The sequence below is a fragment of the Ambystoma mexicanum genome, chromosome 9 (assembly GCF_040938575.1).
Source record: "Ambystoma mexicanum isolate Mex_15411 chromosome 9, UKY_AmexF1_1, whole genome shotgun sequence".
Lineage (NCBI taxonomy): Eukaryota > Metazoa > Chordata > Amphibia > Caudata > Ambystomatidae > Ambystoma > Ambystoma mexicanum.
The window spans coordinates 1116276928-1116299076 of record NC_090931.1 but is presented as its reverse complement, the minus strand read 5'-3'; the positions used below and the strand labels follow the sequence as shown (position 1 = coordinate 1116299076).

The following is a 22149-nucleotide window of genomic DNA, read 5'->3' as shown; positions in this document are numbered from 1 at the left end:
TCTTCAATAAATGCACCCTCACTGTCTGCCAATATCATAAATACGCACACATAGATGTAGATGTATTATTTCCTCCTGGATATAACCATGTGTCGGGTTATATAGCCAAATGCATTATAATGAGGAACTTTGAAGTTACCTTTTGTGTTTAGTGGTGCCAGTGGCTAGAAACATTAGCAAGGGGGACGTGGGGTGACGCGTCTGACCTCCATTAGAACAAATAACAGTTTCACTGCATGCTCTTACAGTATGTAAACGAGGAATCTAGGCCAGATGTCTCCAATACTCACATCACTTATGTTAATGGCGTTGACCCTGGATTGAATGAACTGCGGAACATCAGGGTTCAAGGTATATTTGTGCTTAAGTTTCTCCCCAGCAGCCTTGTAACTAATCTAGAAGGTAAAAAAGAAAGGTAATCAGACATGCAAGCACAGTCTCCTGCAAGAGAACAGAGCTGCTCAATAACCAATGATAATGTCTCCAATTCACGAGCAAGGTTCAATCCAGTGGTTATCAGTGTTTCGGAGAGAGTGCGCTGGTGGAAGCCATGCTGTCTTTATACGGACACAATACATATAGAATGTGTGCATAACACGAGGTATAATCAGTCATTCGTTATTTCAGCTATGACAGATAAGTAAATGGAACGCACATGCCAATCAGACGTCAGTTTCAATAACATGTAATACTTTCCACGTGGGAACCACAGTCAGCCATTGCATTTGGTAACTGAGTAATGATCACTCGTGGTATAACAGGGCTTACAATTCGGCATGAAATACTATATCAGGGGTCTGCAACCTTTGACTCTGCGGATGTTTTGGACTACAGTTCCTAGTGAACGCCCCCTCTGAATTGCACCTTGAGCCCTGGGATCACATTGTCGAAGAGAACAGCAACATGGCCGCCACAGCAGGATGCAAAACACTTGGACCTTTCTAGTGGTTTATCTAAGTGTGCTTTCAGGAGTGTTATCTCTGTTATAACTGCACCACAAGAACGCATCATCACCCGCAAATACGTGGACTCATAGAAAACCTGACAGTGAGCGAGCAACGGGAAAAGAGATCAGGATAGGACAGTTAATAGGTCATGCTGCAAGCAGCAGAGGCTGACGCATGGAGCAATGAGGGAAGATTACATTGGCTGGTGAGGGTCGAGGTGAGATCTCATGGATGGGCTCCGCTCAAGCAAAAGAGGTGGGTTTAGTGAATGGCTCGTCATCAGAGGAACATTGGGAGAAGGCCACAGGCAGTGGCTCAACAACCATGGAGCAGGTTGTGCTTTAGCCCCCACAAAATTGTGGGTTATGCTGACTTGACCTGGCTGGCCTACAGAGCAGGTGCAGGACATAACAGGACACAGACAATACATTATGCCTTGGCTGCCCAGTTAACAAAGGCCCAGCAATTACTAATGTAAAGTGTTTTCATTGTTTGCACCTGCATCCTTAAGCATATATTTCTAGATTTCTAGGCAATTGAAATCGTGATGGGGTGTTAGTACTTGCATGTCAGGGGAGGGATTGGAAGGGTAGGGCAGACAGGAGGCAGCTCATTCTCACAGAAGTTCTTAAGTGTGGGGTTTCAGACATGAAGGAGAAAGTTGACTACTTGCAACATTGAAGTTGCATTAATATAGTCTCATTAGAATGTGTAATGAGGTTATATGCCCCAGGCAAGTAAGTTTGCCCCCCCCCCGCAGCCCCCCACGGTCTCTGAAGTCAGGCCCTCTCCCAACATTGACTGTGAAGTGCAGCGCTGAACTGAGGATGAAGACTGTAAAACAATGGTGGCCTCACACTTCTTTTCCCCGTCAATAGAGCCATTGATCGTGAGTCCTGTCAGTGACCCTGGTCACTTGTCATGTACACTCTGTGTGTTCCCTCGCATGGGACCTGACCTCGGGCAAACGGCTAGTAACTGGATCACAGTCCATGGCCCTATGATGATAATGTTGATTTTTTTTTCTCAGATCTTTTAAAAAGAATGTCGATATCTTTAAACTAATGGCATACAATTTGCTTATCATGGTCATAACTAAAGATGGACATAGGAACACTTTGGGTGAGTGACTTATGTAGTATTAGAGTTAGTTCACAATGAGCAAAGCACTGGAAACGATCTTTCATTCCACAATTATTACAAAACTACAACTTATTTCAAGTGTATAATATATTTATCTGATTTTGTTGTCTTGTAATCATGTGTCCAATTAATGTTGTGCCATGTTACCCACCCGCAGTGCTGGGAAGCACACTTACGTCACTCAGCTGCTTGGTGTTGCTTTGGGCCAGTACAAGTTCCATGGTGTCCGGTGCGCTGGTAAACTTAATGGTGTCCGGATGTTGGCGGTATTTCCTTTCGTTCAGTGCCAACCCAGCCTTCTTGACCTTCTCCACATCCAGCGAGCCCAAAGGCGACCAGCCAACGCCCTTGAACCAGCTGTTGTAGTCCATTTTATAAACATTCTGCAGGAGCGGAACCAGACGTGAGTGCGTGTTTACGGGGAACATATTCATGCAAACACAAACATAGAAGATTGCAATAATGTTCAACATTTTTCACATGATCTAACGTCATATCGGAACTTTCAGACATGCCTGTATGGCAAGAATTTGGAACACACGCCTCTCTAACATTAACAACGAGTCTGCACTCAACAAATGTAAGAAACTATTGAAAACTTGGCTCATCCCTTAACCCTTAACTTCTCTCCCTGCCGTCCATGCTCCACTCCCCCTCCACACCCTCCCTTACCTTCACTCTGGAGACCTACCTCCCCTCCCTCCTGCCTCGTCCTCGCATCTAGCCTACCGCTGCTTAATGGCGTAATCTTGCAAGTACCAAGTTCATTACTGTTAAACCGCTAGAAATGTAACGCTACATGTGTCTGCAGTGTGTACTCTACTAAGCCTGTAAACACAAGACCAAGCCTTCTGTGAACTACGCGGTGGTACCTCCGGGTGTGGGCGTAATATAAATGCAATACATAAATAAATGACCAGGCTACCACACCGCATGAGGTACGCCTGTAAATTACGTTTACTTTTTTATTGGGTAACAATGTCAGACAATTGTGAGTAACCATTTATTGCAGCTTACTACATGAGAGAGAAGTAAAGGATTGAGCAGAACAGTGCCCAGCATCACACCCTAATGCCCTTGCATGAGGGGGGCTACCTGTGGTGGGGGGCACGGGATCACATGCTAGCTGAGCCTTTCTACATGGCAGCATTAACACAATCAGGCTTACACGCATGAGAGGGAGCAATCTATCCTTCCATGTGTACTGCAAGTTGCGTGATGTAACCTCTCAATGTTAATTACACAGGTACGCACTCTGGCCAGGTGGAGTAAGGAAGGCATAGAGTGGGGTGCACCGGCAGGCTGGACTTACATCGCTCTGAATTTGCATGCGGTTCCTGGAAAGCTCCACGCTCATGGTGTCTGGCAGGCAGGTGTAGTGGTGGATCAGGCGCTTGTAGTTAATGTTGGTGGCCACCTCTTGGGATTTCTTAGCCGCCGTGATGCTGACCATGTCCAGAGGGGTGTGGTACTTGGTTTTGGTCTTTTCGTAATCCTTCTTGTACTCGCGCTCTGATTGCATCTTGGCCACTTGCATAAAGTGGACAAGTTTTGGGTCATCCTGCAGACTTCTGAATCCCACGTGCTTTCCTCTTGCCTTTTCATAAGCTTGCTTGTATTTATACTAAAATGGGGAAAGACAACAATTTTACTGTCGACTCATTGTAACTACAATCATGCATGAGGCATGCTCATTTGCACGTGCAACCTTTGGTTGAATACATTTTCATTCAATGCATACATTTTTTGTAACATATTTTGTTTTTTTTCTAGAAAAAGGAAAGAAACAAGAAAAGGCCTTGCCAGGATGACACCTCCTTCAGGATAACATGCAGGAGGATTTAGTTACTAGAACCTTATACACCAAGGGGGAGTCTGGGGGGGTTGCTCGCCTCAGGCCCTAGGTTGTGAAAGGGTGATTACCCCATGTGATAAGACCCCACCCGAGGTCTGCCAGGCTATTAGCACTCAGTGCTAACAGCAATACAGGTTCTTGAGTTGTAGTGGAGAAGTCAAACCTGTAGTTTAAAAATAAGTCACTTTTCTAAAATAACCCTATCTTGTGACTGATCAATAATAATGAATAGAGTGCATTCCTTTTCCTATTTTACCTTACAGTATCGTTTTCATTCAGGTATTCAATATTGTATCTGATCACTTGGTTACTTGGTTATCTGTCTAAATTTACTTTCTTGGAATTACTTAATCTGTGAACCTAAGGTGCTAGTTCTATTCTTTTTAAGGCTACGATTATAACAAAAGAGGAGACCAGATGGATGAGCATGCCGCTGTTTACAAGGTGAGCTCTGCTGGCTCCTACAAGGATGTTCAGAAGCTTACTCCTGCCCTTATACCACCTCTGCATGCAGCAGATTGGCGGATGCTTAACTTTTATAGACCATACACAGAGAGCCGGCAGGTGACGCCGGCTGCCCTTGCAAGGCCCCTGTCTGTGCCTGACCGGGCGCTGCGGGCCGGCCCCTACCCCACTCCATGTGCAAATATGCTGCATTACTAGTCGTGCTGATTGCTAGTATCCACCATTGCACATTTGGGGAGGCTGTCGGAAGCTGTCAGAGGTTCAGACTTGTTAGAATTGCCAGTGATTTCTCAACTTTCTAACAATGTAATCCAGTTTCCTGCTGTACTTCTCTGCACAATAGTCTCACCGTTTACTCCTATGTCCTACGATTCTGCTGTTAGTTGATGCCACCTTGGCCTCACCGCTACCCTGGTACATTGCTCAGGTCACCATGCCTGCACTCCCAGACAGTGCTATCACCGGAATGACTATTCACATTACAGCTTTACCCCTCGCGGTATAAGCAACTTCTAACACAAATCTTTCAGCATTCTGTATGCCTCCCTGTGCCTGACCCATCCGCACAAACTCTTTTCACGAATGGGCAGGCAAATGTATTACCTGCAACGTCTATTTTTGCCCTGCTCTATCAATGTGACCCCAGCACCCCTGGTGCGGCCTTACCGGGTGTGATTCTCCTACAACAAACCTAATGCATGACTTGACCTGCAGCTTTCTGCTGTATATGCAACTTATCTGGTCTGCTTGTACACCTGATGCAGCCCCCCTGCACCATGAGGTGAGGCTTTGCCAGACTGTGCACCCACACCAGGGTTGCTTTTTAACTACCTGTGCTTGCATACCTGCTGTAGCCCCTGCACCATGCGGTGAGGCTTTGCCAGACTGTGCAACCATATCAATGTTGCTTTTTATCTACCTGTACTTTCATGCCTGATGTAGCCCCCGCACCATGAGGTGAGGCTTTGCCAGACTGTGCGCCCATACCAATGTTGCTTTTTAGCTCCCCGTACTTGTATACTTGATGTAGCCCTCCACACCATGAGGTGAGGCTTTGCCAGACTGTGCGCCCATACCAATGTTGCTTTTTAGCTCCCCGTACTTGCATACCTGATGTAGCCCTCCACACCATGAGGTGAGGCTTTGTCAGACAGCACATTCATGATCTCTGCTCTTATGTTCTAACTGTCATGCTTGGTACAAAACACTGTGACTGTATTACTGAACATATACTGTAACTAGCACCTAGATACCTCAGGGTTTTGTGTGCTGCTAAAAATGAAAAATAAATAATTAAAACACAAAGCTTTAAATAAGCTCACCGTCAGAATCAGGCTCCAAAAAGAAATTGGCAAAGGTCTAAGCCCCCCATAAATGAGGTTGACATCCTTATCAATGAAATTGAGCTATTGCTCGACGACTGTAAGTAGGAAGATCCAAGACAATAATAATAATTTAGCATTTATATAGCGCTGTGAATCCTCAGGTATCTGAGCGCTGCTTTTTATTAACCAAGGTGTGTGGTGCTCACAAATAAATGGCTCTACTCCCCAAGACCCACTAGAGAGACAGCTGTGAAATGTAAGCAGCCTAAACAGGTTAGCTAGACAAAACAGACTAAGTTATCCTATGTGCACAAGGGGAATAACTCAAAGGTAACGGACAAATTCTATGACAGTGAACCAGTAACTCAGCCCAGAAACCCCGACCTAGAAGGAGGAAATACAATTGCCTTGCTAGTCGAAGTCCATAAGAATGGCCACAAGGGTGACTCGCCAGTAGTGTCCAACTCGACCACTGTATCAAAAAATGTTGGCTCTAGTGAAGAGGGGAGAAAGACTGTTGGCGATGCTATGGAGGAGGTTTAGACCGATTTGGTTTTATGAAATCGATTCACTCCCCTTCAATAGCCCATTAATGCCCTTGTAACTATTTCTGCTAGGGATATGATACAGAGGGGAACACACCTGGAAATAATACTGCACTGGGGAATATAACGAACCAGCGAAAGGCAGATACTCAATATGAGCATTGGCCAGTTTATATATCTGAAATCAGTATCCTGCACCTGACAGTGGAGAGTCTAGTAAAAGAAGTGAGTGCACTAAAGAGTGGAGTAGAAAGGCTGTGAGGAAGCACCCTTAAGACAGTGGAACCACGGTGATCCCGCAAAGCACACCAACAGGAAGGGTCGCACGCCAACAGGAAGGGTAGCAGACCAACAGGAAGGGTAGCAGACCAACAGGAAGGGTAGCACACCAACAGGAAGAGAAGCACACCAACAGGAATGGTAGCAGCCCAACGGGAAGGGTAGCACACCAACAGTAAGGGTAGCACACCAACAGGAAGGGAAGCACACCATCAGGAAGGGTAGCACACCAACAGGAAGGGTAGCACACCAACAGGAAGGGTAGCACACCAACAGGAAGGGTAACAGACCAACAGGAAGGGTAGCACACCAACAGGAAGGGTAGCACACCAACAGGAAGGGAGCACGCCAACAGGAAGGGAAGCACGCCAACAGGAAGGGTAGCACACCAACAGGAAGGGAAGCACACCAACAGGAAGGGTAAGTCAGCCCCAGACTCTCTCCACCATACAGGGGATACTTGGAGATTTCGTTAGCGACCATCCACCAGCTTCCCTATGCCCCTTACTGGGCAAGAAAGGTCCTGATGTCTCAGTAAATGACCTATAAACCAGTGACTGTGACTAGGCAGGGTACTGCAGGAAGACCTAATACTAGATCACTGTGTCAACTAGACCAAATGAATTAAGAAACGTAATTGGGCATTATAATAATGGTACAGTTTGTGAGCTAGAATGTATGAAGACAGCAAATCACTCAAAAATAAATGTGTCCACTGCATCAGGACAATAAAAGGGTGATGCTCAAACATTGGAACAGACCTAAAAGAGGTCATTGGTCTCCACGATCTAGCGACACCAGAGTGTGATTACCTAAACGTTAGCTTTAATGACAGAAGGCTGGCCAGAGATCTGTTAGCAATAGACTACCGAACTCTTCCCCCGCCGCAAACCTCCAAATTGAAATCAGAGGCAAGCCTCCAAGGATGATAGATGCACTATCTAGTTGCCAGCTTAAAAACAAGGCCATTTGACAATCTTCACCCCACTTTTTGTCAGTTGGCCCTCTGAACTTGGGCATAACGCCAACAATGGAAGAAACTAGGTCGATGAGGGTTTCTAGCGGGAACATCGCAGGTCTACGAAAAACGTGAAAGATACAGATTAGTTACATTTTATATGCAACTTTGATATAATAGCATTTCAGGAAGCCTGGGAGTGCAATCCTGTGATCATTGAGGGCTATAAGAAGGTTTACACTCTCGCTGAAAAAAACAAGACGACAAAGGGACGTCCGAGTGGAGGGATGAGTATATGGGTCAAAACATTCCTAAACCTACAAACCACTGTCCTAGAAAGCAACACTAACGATCTCCTATGTCTTTCTATAGTGTCACCTGACAACAATTGTAGTATCCTGGAAAATGTGTACTCTTGAGATGCTGCTAGAACAAGTGGTAATAAAAATAGGTCCATCACTCTCATAGTAGGAGATTTACATGTGCAATATGAACCCTTAAATTAAATGACAGAGTTCCTAGAAGGAGAAGACCAGATCTCGGACACCCCTACTTTAGAGCCCACAAAGCATGAGCGAAAATATAAGCATGATCTCAACATGGCACACATCTTTTATCGACGTAGGGTAAGAGCTTGTAATGGTCACGTATGTGGTGCCATCCCTTCAGCCTCTACCTACTAGAAGGGAACCAGCAAGAGCCACATCGACTACATTCTAGTGGACCTACCACAGTGGAAAAGAGTGCAGAGGATGGAGGTCCATAATAGATGTGAAAGTGATCACTTCCCTATTTCAATTAGTCTTGCATTAGCCATGTCCCAGCAAGTAGATGATTCTCTACCCAGAAGCCAACAACTAATATGCTCCAACGAAAGGAAAAGCTTGAGATGGGAAAATATAGATTTGAATAAAACCAGTCCCTTCAATATTCCAAGACATCCTGCAATATCTGGAAGATGTATTTGGCCCCAAACGAGAAATACCCTCCAAACCTTGGGAGCTAAACAACAACATTAAGATGATCCTTGGGGAACATTTCTCCAAATTGGAAATTAATCCCTGTGTTGCAGGAAAAAAAGGAGCATCAAAGTACCTGGTATCAGAAAGACTGTAGAAAGAAAAGACGTGAGCTACTAACATTACTGAAGTCAGATAAAAATTATGATCCCCTTGTTACTCCAGGACCAGGAAGAAATACAAGGAACTAATCGCAGGAAAGAAGGAGGACACAACTAAGGAAAGATGCGAAGCATTGACTCTCGCTGTTAAAGAAAAAGACCAAAAGGCCCTTTGGCTAATGGCATATTTGGGAGACAGGGAAGAGGTGTCAGCTTTTGAGAAGGCAGTCACAAATTATTTTTCCTGGGAGACTATAATACAATGTAAGTCATGTGTTGGAAATGGTGTGACGCAGGATGTAAGCGATGAAATAAGATCAGATAGCCATCTGGAATTCTCCCGGGAGGAAGTTAGGATACCTCTCCAAAGCCAAATGGGAGGTAAAGCCCCCGGATCCGACAAGGTCTCAGTGGCCGTGTTTAAGCTGGATCCGATGGTGTGAGCCCCGTATCTGCAACTGGTTTTTAATGTTGTAGCAATCCTCGCAAATGTCCCGCTATCCTGGAACTGGGCAGAGATTGTTCCCATTTATAGGGAAGGGAGTGGGGGGGGGATGCCCCCAAAAATGACTGCCCAATCTCTCTTCTTGACTCAATGGGGAAAACGCATGGTAAACTCCTTCTAAAAAGACTGAAGATTTGGATTCAAGAGGCCAACTGCATAAGCCACAAGCAGGCCGGTCTTAAAAAGGGGATTTTTATGATTGAGCAGGTATTCAGGTTAACCCTCCTGATGGATAAATATATTTACCTCAAAAAGGGCATGCTGTTTGTATCATATATCCAACTATATCCAAAGGTAGCCCCAGAATAGAGCTGTGGAACACCATGATAAGAAAACATTTTCCAATTCCCCAAGTTATAGCTGGGCCCCGGTGCCGTTACCGGGCCAGTGAAGGCCACAGAGCATGCTATTATTGCTATTAGCACCCCGCAGCAAACCATCGAGGTACTAATAGCAATTGAAAAAAAAAGAAACCAGGCCGCGCTGCTTCGTTAGCAGCAGCAACCAAGGAGAGTCAGGATTGCTATGGAAATTGAAGGCAGGGCTCTGCTCGGAGCACCTCTTCCATTTCCATGGCTTGATCTGGAAGCCAACCGTGGACAGTGTGGCCTGGGTGGAGGAGCGCTTTCCAGGTAAGGAGAGTTGAATGGGGTGTGCAGGGTTGAGGGACTGGATTGGGGGCGGGAGGCAGGGCAGGAGGGAAAAGAGCAGCGCGGGGTGGAGGGTGAGTGTGCAGGCCACTCAGGTTGCTCTGAACATGGGCTTGGATCGTTAGACTTAGCCTGGGCTTGGAGCAACCTGATTGGCGGATGCACCCGCGAACACCACCGCAGTTAGATGGGGATAAAACGGGACTGTACAGGCTCGTTCCCTGTCAAGAAGGGTGTGATGCAGGGCTGCGCCCTTGCCCTCACACTTAATTTATTTTGATGATATTATCGATTGCCTAGCAGTGCACTATGTGGACTCAACAAAGTTGGGGGTGAAAAGATGAACATCCTGATGTTCGCAGATGATGCAGTCCTAATCTCACGCACACCCATTGGCCTAGCCAGACTAATGGATCAGTTCTCTAAATTCTGTAATACCAAAGGCTTGACAATCAATACGCTCAACGCTAAAGTAATGCACTGTGGACATAAAATGAAACTGCATGCTAATTTGAACATGAAGATTGGAGATAAATTAATCAAAGAAGAGTTTTTTTTTAACTATCTGCGGGTCAGGCTGACTAGGAACGGGAAACGGACCAGCACATTGATAAAGTTAATCTGGCTGTGGGACAAAGGAGTGATGCTGTCCTAAGATTTGCAAAATCATTCCACTACAGTTCTATGAAACCAGGAATGAAAGTGTATAAAATGCAAGCAGTGGCAACAGCGACTTATGGAGCTGAGCTTTGGGGACACAGAAATGTAAATACATTGGGGATCTCAGGAAACAATTTCCTGAAGCATCATTGATTCTCCCCAAAGAGCACCCCAAAGGTGCTGGTGTGCTCTGCAATGAGCCTAACCCTATTGACAGACCATGTAGCACTGAACCACTAACTCTACTGGGCAGACATGTGGACAACCGGTGAGTTGGTGACATACAGGGAAGCCCTATTGGACCTGATGCCTTGGCAAGGAGCTAATAAGTTACCATGGCTCTCATATGTGAGATCGATCCGATTTGTACTAATGATTGAACAACTTTGGGGAAGTCCAAGCATAATGCATTCCGATGCGTACCCCATCATAAAGGATGCGCTTTGGAGAGGATGCATTATTGCCTCTCGCTGACATACGGTGGTTGGTCATATTTGGCACAAAAAACCGACTTCCAAGCAGAAAGCTACACAGCCTATCTAAAACCAACATAGACGTTCGCTGTACATGAACATTAAGCTTAATATACTTCTACTGGCACCAATGACAAATCGATGGTTTGCGCCTTGAAACACTTGTGTATCAGCGCGCTATAAATGAAATATCATATCATCTCAATACAGGCTCAGATTACTGTCCATTCTGCGGAAATGGCAAAGAAACTGTTTATCACTTCCTGTTTCTCTGCCCTGAATACCTACGAATCCGCAAGTATAACCTGAGAAATTGTTTGTGGAACCATGACGGTGCTAGGAATTTGGCTACTGCTGAGAAATCATGCACAAACGCTGACCATATTGGCGTAGTTTATGCTGTCTCGGATTTCCACACCAAGGCATGGACGATACCAAACGCTAAAGCAAGACAGAACGTGAATGATTCAGAACGTGCGATCACGCACTCTGCACTTCATATTACATCATACATGGGCGTTAACCCTGATCTAGGTGTTGGGGCATGGGCAATCTCACAGTGACCTTCGGTAATGATTACTCCTGGCCAAAGACCCTGCTGTGTGTAGTTATCTCGTGTTGCTTGTATGGCGTAATGCCAAAATAAAGTATCTATTGATGGAAAATAAGTGACGCATTTAAAACGTGATACTAAATTAAATGTTAAGTCATTTATCTGACCTTGAAGAAAACAATGTAACATTTGAATGTTAGTAATGCAGTGATGGTGTAAAACTGGTGTAATATAAGAGGATGCATCAGTAATTCATGAAGATACAACTTCGAGTAAAATACTTATTAATACTAACAAAGACTGTCCTTACAATGCTTCAAAGGTCTGGGAGAGCAGGTGCGTGCACTTACATCACTGGCAATGTTTCTCGAAGCCTTGGCTGCGACGATTGAAATAGCATCTCCCATGACTTTGGTTCCTTTAGCGATGGTCCGTTTCCAGTCTTGCTTATAGAGCGACTGTAGAAAAAACAAGCAACGTGAAAGGAAAGCCAGTGAGTGCTAGGTCCATGTCCTTGTATACTCGAATAGGTTCAGAGGCGTGCCTGACCTCTGCATCTCCTAACCCCACCCGTTCCACATATATAGCATGCCACTCTCTCTGCTTCTATATATCACGCCACTCTCTCTGCTTCTATATATCACGCCACTCTCTCTGCTCATATATAGCATGCCACTCTCTCTGCTCCCATATATCACGCCACTCTCTCTGCTCATATATAGCATGCCACTCTCTCTGCTCCCATATATCATGCCTCTCTCTGCTCATATATATCATGCCACTCTCTCTGCTCATATATAGCATGCCACTCTCTCTGCTCCCATATATCATGCCACTCTCTCTGCTCATATAGAGCATGCCACTCTCTCTGCTCCCATATATCATGCCACTCTCTCTGCTCATATATAGCATGCCACTCTCTCTGCTCCCATATATCATGCCACTCTCTCTGCTCATATATAGCATGCCACTCTCTCTGCTCCCATATATCATGCCACTCTCTCTGCTCATATATAGCATGCCACTCTCTCTGCTCATATATATCATGCCACTCTCTCTGCTCACATATAGCATGCCACTCTCTCTGCTCCCATATATCATGCCACTCTCTCTGCTCATATATATCATGCCACTCTCTCTGCTCCCATATATCATGCCACTCTCTCTGCTCATATATATCATGCCACTCTCTCTGCTCCCATATAGCATGCCACTCTCTCTGCTCATATATATCATGCCACTCTCTCTGCTCATATATAGCATGCCACTCTCTCTGCTCCCATATATCATGCCACTCTCTCTGCTCATATATAGCATGCCACTCTCTCTGCTCCCATATATCATGCCACTCTCTCTGCTCACATATAGCATGCCACTCTCTCTGCTCCCATATAGCATGCCACTCTCTCTGCTCCCATATATCATGCCACTCTCTCTGCTCATATATAGCATGCCACTCTCTCTGCTCCCATATAGCATGCCACTCTCTCTGCACTAATATAGCATGCCACCCTCTCTGCTCCCATATATCACGCCACTCTCTCTGCTCCCAGTGCGTGGACTTTCCGCCAGCTTCCTTTCTCTGGCTTTTCTATGCTGAAATCCTTTAAAGTGCCTCAATATTTGCCGGTCCAATTCCCTGCACTTCCTGAGCCCTTCTAACGAAATATGAAACCCATAATGGTATTAGGCCCATCCTATTTACTAAAGTCTGTCACAGGTGTTCTCATGGCCCCGCAAAACACCTATTGTGCCCATTAAGGGTAGGGCTCCATTAACAGACCTATTCCAATTACTTAAGCTCCCCAAGTAAGTTCTTGATGGTTCTACTCTGTAGAGGTGGAACCCCATCATAAGTGCTCCAGGAGGGTGCAGCAGAGGTAACAGATCTTGGCGGGCATCTGATACCCTGCAGGAAGTATGGGCACGCTCTTCGTGAGTAACAGTGGGAACCACACCACACACAGGAGTCTATAGGGAGCCGTGGAGGCCATGGTGACAGAGCATGGCAACGGGCTGGAAGTAATACAGAAAGTGGTGGCAAGGGAGTGAAATGGACCAAGAGAGCCTAGAAGTAACCCAACACAATGCTTTGTGATTTCACTTGATGGATGATGTAGCTAGCAGGCCATATGTAGCTGCGGATTAGTAGAGCTCTGCTTACACCCAGTGGGCCTGATTACAAGTTGGGTGGTAGCCCTTAAATGCAGTGCAGTGCTAAGAGCTGGGGTAAACATGCTGGAAAAATACCTATTTATCGGCGCAGTTACCACCAGCAGATACTAATGCGCGGTAATTGCACCAAAAATTCCCCATTGTGTCCATCGGGAATGGGGAGTAACAGTGCCCAACCCGTGATCCGACGGTAATACCGCCGGACGGGTGGGTGCTAACGCAAATAAAGTTGGGCGGTATCCTCAATGTTTCACAGTTCCCGAGTTACAAGTACAGAGCAGAGAACCCCAAGTGTCTACGTACCTCACTGACATTGGCAGCATTGCATTTAGCCTGGATGAACTGAGGAATGTCGCCAGGCAAGCTGTATTTATGCAGGAACTTCTCTCCCGAAGCTTTGTAAAGTCTCTAAAAAAGAAAAATAATAAAGAGGATGTTCAGAGTCAAAACAGTCATCTTCAAGCAGGAGCAGGTATCATTGTAGAGATGGAATGCACTCAGGACCACACTATGTACAGCAATGATGCCAGCCCTCATGGAATCAATACAAGGTCGTGGCCATGTATGTCCAATTAAAAAGGTTCTTGGCCGTGCCAGTGAAATCAACAAAAAACACTTAGACATCTTCTAAAAGTATCACTTTTTGACATTACTTACTGTCATTATTCTAAGTCAGAACTTTGTACTAAAATGAGTTGTGGTTGTTATGGGAAACCACGTTTCTTGAATTATCTGGTTAGATAAAATATGTGTTAACAGTAATACAATGAAAGCTGCAGTGTGCAAAGTGAATGAAATGTGTGGATTTTACATTAGGTGGGACTGATGGTCATCCGGAAAATTAACAATAATAACATTGTTTAGTTCATGAGCTGTTGACCTCTGTTTACTGATTAAACACTTATAACATTTTAAATACAAAGTCTGCTGTGAAGGCTCCCACAATTCTTTTAATCTCTGTCCTATTTGGCCTAGCATCATCAATCATTTTAAAACACGCCTTCAGTCGAACAGTCCAGGGCCATGAATAATGTCCAGCAGAACAGTTTAACCCCTAACATTCCATGCACTGCAGGGTCAAAGATTAGGACTGGCCCACTCCACAATATAATACATAAAACTATGTGTAGGGGGGCAGGTATTTCTTTATAACTCTTTTGCAGCAAGATAACAACATCACGCCATTCCAAGAGTCAGAACTAGTTTAGCAACCATGCCCATGCAAACAGGGCATCAGCATTCATGTCGCCAGGCTGCTTATAACTGATGTAGGGAAGACCCATTTCATGCCTTGCTATCTACCTCCGGGGACACGGATGCAGCTGCTCTGCTCCTTCCATGTCTGCAAATGATAAGCTTAATACCGGAGCTTAAGTTCCATGCATAGCGCCAAGCCAGCGATGCTTCCTTTTGAGAAATGCAGCACTGCCGCAGACAGATCTTATGCATGCATAGGGCCTGGCTGTTTCAGCATTGCAGAAGAAAATTCTTCTAGACAGAATCTAGCCTCTTTACAAGCTCAACACACTGTGGCAGTAGAAGCAGCAGCACTACTACCATTACTACTGGTAGAAGTAATGCTACCAGTATTAACACTACTGACACTAATAGCAGTATTACTAGCAGTAGCAGAAGCACTACTCCCGACACTACGACCACTGCAACAGGTAATACTGTAAGTAATGCCACCAGTAGAAGTATGACTAGTAGTAGTATTGCCACTTGCACTCATAATAGTGCTTCCAGAAGTGCTGTGGAAAGGAAGAAGAGACTTTGCTTTCTTGGTGGAAGAGGCAGTGAAGTCCATTCCGTTCATGGCTTGCACGCAGAGCAGCCGAGGGAGCCCGGGAGAGGGTAGATGCACCCCGGTTCCAGATGACCACTGCGCACATGTCCTTAGGTGCTGATAAAGCCAATGCCCACGCCAGCCTCTCATGTGACCCTCAGCCACTCTTATGCAGCCTTGCTTCGCTCGGGCTTACACACACACACACACACACACACACACACACACACACACACACACACACACACGCACGCGCGCGCACGCACGCACACGCGCACACACACGCACACACACACACACACACCCTCCCCCCCCCACCCTCACCCCCCCTTGTATTGACGCTGGCACGGGCTATAACGCTCAATTATTGGAATATGTAATAACCTAAAATCAAAATCCACCATGACAGTGAGCAAAAGAAATACCACACAAAAAGAGGTGCAAATGAAAAGGAAACAGAGGAGGCGCCCAGAATTTAAATCAGTGCGCTGCCAACCGTTGATAGCTGCACTTACATCACTGAGCTGAAGTGCGTTTGTCTTTGCTTGGACCATAACTGGGGAGTCGACGATGCTGGTGAATTTGATGGTGTCGGGGTGCTGGCGGTACTTTTTCTCGTCCAGAGCAAATGCTGCCTTTTTGGCCTTCTCTACGTCTAACGATCCAATTGGGATCCAACCAACGCCTTTCATCCAGCTGTTGTAGTCCGCTTTGTACAAGTTCTGCAAGAAAACAGGAGAAAAGTACATTGTTTATCTTCTTCATCGTGTGGGCTCAGACTAGAGTCCTTCAACACACACCCGGCTCGGGCTACATCCTGTGGGCTCAGACTAGAGTCCTTCAACACACACCCGGCTCGGGCTACATCCTGTGGGCTCAGACTAGAGTCCTTCAACACACACCCGGCTCGGGCTACATTCTGTGGGCTCAGACTAGAGTCCTTCAACACACACCCGGCTCGGGCTACATCCTGTGGGCTCAGACTAGAGTCCTTCAACACACACCCGGCTCGGGCTACATCCTGTGGGCTCAGACTAGAGTCCTTCAACACACACCCGGCTCGGGCTACATCCTGTGGGCTCAGACTAGAGTCCTTCAACACACACCCACATCCTGTGGGCTCAGACTAGAGTCCTTCAACACACACCCGGCTCGGGCTACATCCTGTGGGCTCAGACTAGAGTCCTTCAACACACACCCGGCTCGGGCTACTTACATCACTCTGGATCTGCATCATGTTCTTGGAGAGCCCCACGCTCATGGCATCCGGCAAGTAGGTGTAGCGGTGGATCAGATGTTTGTAGTGAATATTGCTGGCAATGTCTTGCGCCTTCTTAGCGGACACGACATTGACCATGTCCAGAGGGGTGTGGTATTTCGTTTTTGCCTTCTCGTAATCCTTTTTGTACTCACGCTCAGACTGCATCTTGGCAATGTGCATGTTGTGGACCAGTTTGGGATCATCCTGCAAACTACGGAACCCAACCATTTTGCCTTTCTGTTTTTCATAGTCCAAGTGATACTGGATCTGTGGGAGCAGAAAGAGAGATAGCAGGTTTTGAGATGCAATGCAAAACTTCAGTGTTACACCGATACGTCCTTAAGCGGGGGTAAAATGTACTCTTCCCGTTACATAGCTAGATTTGAGGAACTAGATTGTGTCTTGATTTCAAATGCAAATGTGACTTTGAGGAACACGATCTGTGCAAACTATTGAAGTAGAGATATGCCATTTCAACTGAGGCTTGCAAAAAATATTCCTTCTTATCGGAGACGATAAATATTTAAAATAGTCACCGGATGTGCTTTATTTGTTTCCCCAGTTCAAGGTCATACATTGGCACAGACTCACAAGTGCCACACATTGCCTGTCACGGAAATGCAAACGTTCGTTTGCCTCAGTTTCCTCCAAGGCAGAAGCATATTGTAAGGTCAATCTATGGCAGGATCTGAACTGACCTGCACTAGATTACATCTAACTCAATGAAGAAAATGGAACGGAAGATGTGTCTACAGAGTTATTCTCAATGTAAGAGACAAAGGAACTAACTTTCCTCCGAGCTGTAAAGTGCCTGAGTGGGACTTGTTACGTTTACACTTACGTGCAAACAGGCCCTTCTGGGCAATTTTCATCATTCACTGAAGTGCAAAACAAAGGTGTAAATGCAGGAGTTAACAACTGTATGCCTTGGTTTTTGTACTTTGCACTTTGCAGTGCAAATAGAATAAACGCTGCGTGCCATTTAGGCACGGTAGGCCGTGTTCACAATGGAGTTGCTGGTGTAAAAAGCAGGCGGATTCCTAGGAATCCTTTGGCTTTACGCCACCTTCCAAATGGCACAGTGGCATTAAACCAAGTGGCCCTCATTACGACCCTGGCGGAGATCGTGGTGCAATATGCACCATGGAGCACGGCGGAAAGCTGCCAACACCGCCATGGGGGTTGGCGGATTTACCGCCCCATTCCGACCTTGGCGGGGCGGTAAATCCCCAATCCCCATTTTACCCTTCCCCATTCCCATTTTTGCCCCATAGGGTATAATGGGAGTGGGGAAGGCGTTAATTACGCCACCGTAAATTACGGTGGCGTAATTAACAAGAGGTCCCGTAGCGCCATGGATTTCTCCGTCCGGAAAAACCAGGCGGAAAACGGCTCCATGGCGCTACGGGAACTCGTAGTAGGGCGGAAGGGTCCGCCGCGAATACCGCTGGCGTAAACCCACTCCGCCAGGGTCGTAATGAGGGCCAGTGAGTTTTAGTGCCAGAAAGGAAAAGGCAGGCATAAAGGTAGCTTACCCGCTGTGCCGCCCCATCAACTTGAAAAATCCCGAAAAATGATCGGAGCATCAGTAAACATGTTAAGGCAGAAACCACTATGCCTGTCTTCAGCACCTTTATGTACGCTCCAGGATCTGTGAAATCGAGCTCCAAGAGGTGTTCCGCCAGGACATGCACAACTGCACAGTGCACAACTTGCTTGGAGAAATCAAGCACTTTGTGAATAGGAGTTACACGATGCTGGAAGGACTGTGGCTGACTCTACAGCGAGGGTAATAGCCTTGCTCCATTTTATGCACGTGGGATCACCCCTTTTATATACTACACAACATGTCAAAACGTCTTTCAGAAAAAAAAAATCGAATTGATGTCTTCCTTAACAAGGTTGGCATAAAAAATCCTATTGAACAAAGGAGAAAACCAATTCCTCCTTTATTTCCCGTGCAGCACACATGCAACTGAACATGTACCTTCACTATGTCCCATCTTGGCCATTATTTGTACTGTAAAGAGTTATGTTTCTGCTGGTAGTATGTATAACTATAAATATGAATAGGCTTACGAAAGGGTTCATTAGCTTAGAGCGGAACTTAGCATAACGTCTCTGACTACCTGGATCAAGCATTAACTCTGGCTCAACAGATCAAAAGTGGGTATTCTCAGGGATTTCTCTCCTTTGGGGATCCTTAGAGTTATCTTGGACGCAGGTAACGCCGGTCGAATGTTGGGCTATGCCAACAGTTGTGAAGAACTTCAGACCTAAATATCCCATCAAACTGTTGATGATACTGATGTACAATGCCAGAATGAAGATCAGAAAGTCAAGATCAGGCAGTGGGACAGATATTCTAACTATGTGCATTTGCAAATTCCAAGCTTTACTTTGGAGCATCTCAAGGTTTCCCGAACGAATTAGAACCTCTGCCATGCATTTGTCTTTTTCCTAATTCAGCGCTGCACAGAAAATGTATGTTATTCCACCCCAACATGCTGGACTCCTAGGAAGTCTTGGGGGCCAGAAGGTTGTTCCCTCAGCAAGAGGGGATCTAGAGACTATGTTTAGACAAGGGTATAAAGGAAATGGTCAAACACTTATTGACAGAATATAAAGCCCTTTAGAGAAAGAGGCAACCTTTTTGGGAGGCTTAGGGAATCAGGGTTATTGGTCGCTCTTAAAGCATTTTGACGTTACTGTCTTAAATGATTTGCGATTTCGCAAGATGGCTGCTAGTAATCTGTAAATTATTTTATTATTATTAAATTATTTTATTATACCGTATTACCTCTCCATATAAGATAGTCTGTAAGCTTTTATTATTGAAACCATGGCAAGTCTATAAATGTAAATAAATGTTTGTTCATATTAGGCTCACTCATTACGACACATACAGCGCTGTGACGCCCTATGGAGTTGATCACTCATTACGACATATACAGCGCTGTGAGGCCCTATGGAGTTGATCTGCACTCAATAGAACTGCTTAATTAAATAAATACATGTGTCCCTGGCATTGATATAATTAATTATTAAAAATTGTTTAACATTGATGGTATGCTTAGTTTTCCATTGTGACAACAGCATCCTAATGCGGGCTACAATCTGACAATAAGATTTGGAGGTGTGGCCTGTGCTGTTAAGGTAACGATGCCTTTTGGCGTGACGTACAAACTGGGTGCTGACAAAGCAACATGTTCTTGCAGATGATTTCATTTCTGCAAAACAGCATTGTGTATGGCCAGAGTAGAACACATTTGTAGGTATCAGATCTAAGATTTGTGCGCTCAAAACATGTGTACCGTGATGCTGACTCGGGTATTAGTGGAGACACAGTTTCAAATCTCCTACATTGTCAGACCCAAAATGTTCAGACAGACACTATGGGCCTCATTACACGGACGGCGGTAAGGGTTAACGGTCACCGTTAATGGTAACAGTGACCGTTAACCCTTACCGCCGTACTACGAGGTCCCTTTGCGGGTTGGGGAATTTAACGCCTGCTTTTTGCAGGCGTTAAAACCCAACCCGCAAAGGGACCTTGGTGCTAATTACGGCACCGCAAATTTGCGGTACCGTAATTAGCACCTTCCCCATTCCCATTATGCCCTATGGGGCAAAAATGGGAATGGGGAAGGGCAATGGTGGAAGGGGGAATTACCGCCCCACCAACCTTGGAGTAGGGCGGTAATTCCCCTTTCCGCCAAGGCTGTGCCGGTATTTTACGGGCATGGACCAAGGTGCTAATAGCACCTTGGTCCACCGCCTACCTTGTAATGAGGCCCTATATCATGTACCAAATGTCCTCTTTTAAACATTCTAGAGGGGTTACATGCCCCATTCTTAACAACAGTTTTATATGGGTTCATAAAAACAATAATCAAAAAGTTGACGCGGCAGAAAATTTAAACGCTAAAATATTTCAAGCAAAGAGCCTTCTGTATGAAACTCCGGAACACCCATGCCAGGGCCTCACTAAGGAGCATGTTGGACCCAGAGTGAGAGCCCCCTAAGAGGTTCTGTTGAGCTGAGTTTAGCCGGGCAGAGATTCTACTACACCAGTTACCTTCCCTTCGGTATTCCTTGTAATATTAGAATGGATGAAGGATCCAAGGGCAGACCTGCTACATGTCCATGCAATGTCACCATGTGCATAACTTTACTTACATCACTGGCAGCGCGTCTTGCAGCTTTCGCAGCCTTGATCGGAATTGCATCAATCCTCAGGTCATAACCCTTGGTTTTTAATTCTTTTAGCCCCGCTTTGTAGCAATTCTGTAAAGGAAGGCAAAGGGCATTTTGATTAAATGGAGAATGCGCGATGCGGACCATGGAGATGGTAGAGCATCCCAGTGGAGCACTGACTTACATCACTCAGGTTGATGGCATTAACTCTAGCTTGGATGAATTCCGGGAGGTCGTGCGGCTGCGTGTACGTGTGAAGTCTTTTCTCTCCCGCTGCTTTGTATACAATCTGCAATCGTCGAAAGAAGGAACGGTTATTGGTCAGTGGGTTAGCATATCAAGTGAACACAAATTCCAATACGCTGCAATAGTGATATAATCAATATATTTTATAATCTATTGCAAATCATATGTCAATTTTCTAGAATGACATATTGGTCAAACATTTAACAGAATTAATTTTAAAAACACATTTAGTGAGACTATGTTTCATTTTACAACAGTGGCATCAAATCAGATTGAATTTCTCTAGAAAAGTTCACTATATCAATGGGTGTTGCTGCTATATTGGCCACGACCATTCCTCGTGAGAGGGTCTGCAAAGTACACTAGCGGTTTCTCCTTAGATGGGTTAAGTCACCAACCCTCAATCCCTCAAGCAGGTTAATGATCAAGGATCAGCAAAGAAATGGGCAAAATAATGGTCACGTTTCATAAAGGGATGGTCCTCTCCCTGACTCATTGATGATAGAGTGACATTGGCACCTCAATCACTTGTCATGAGGGGACATGAGCCCACAAAAGGCCATCATTTTTAGGGTCCTTTGAAGATACTAAGTAGTTTGTCTGAAAGTGCCATCCATAGAAGGAAAAAGCAAGTATATGCTGTTCTTAATGACTACTCTTCTACATTGAACTGTCTAAGGCAAGAACATGCTTTTGAACTGGTTGGCAAAGGCACCCACATTATAAAGTATTGCTATCTCACTTTAGAGGCTGGCGAGGAAACTTTTTTGAGATTCCACATGGACGAGCTCGTCTTCCAGATAATGAAACATAGAAGCGCCCGGACATCGGAGATTTGATGAGATGGCTGCCTACAGCACATCTTTGCCGATGAGACATAGCTCAATGCATCATTCTTTTCAGGTCTTAGAAAAGAGATTCAACATCTAGAACCAGAAGTGGCCCCATGGGCTTTCCAGACTCGTGCCTCGCCTTCCTTCTCCTGCGATCTGGTGCGTGGCTAGTG

The 22149-nt window shown here is 45.5% G+C and overlaps 1 protein-coding gene across 30 annotated transcripts in view; it reads right to left on the bottom strand.

Annotated features, from left to right (window-relative positions):
* The window catches only part of NEB (nebulin), a 359744-nt gene that overhangs the window by 252739 nt on the left and 84856 nt on the right, over positions 1-22149 (bottom strand). For all 30 annotated transcript variants that reach the window (XM_069616457.1, XM_069616464.1, XM_069616462.1 and 27 more), the window contains 9 exons: positions 21082-21186; positions 20880-20987; positions 16656-16967; positions 15955-16161; positions 13957-14061; positions 11829-11936; positions 3403-3714; positions 2267-2473; positions 291-395 (listed from right to left, as the gene is read on the bottom strand). In XM_069616457.1, the coding sequence (XP_069472558.1) occupies positions 291-395; positions 2267-2473; positions 3403-3714; positions 11829-11936; positions 13957-14061; positions 15955-16161; positions 16656-16967; positions 20880-20987; positions 21082-21186 (1569 nt within the window). The remainder of the gene's footprint in view (positions 1-290; positions 396-2266; positions 2474-3402; positions 3715-11828; positions 11937-13956; positions 14062-15954; positions 16162-16655; positions 16968-20879; positions 20988-21081; positions 21187-22149) is intronic.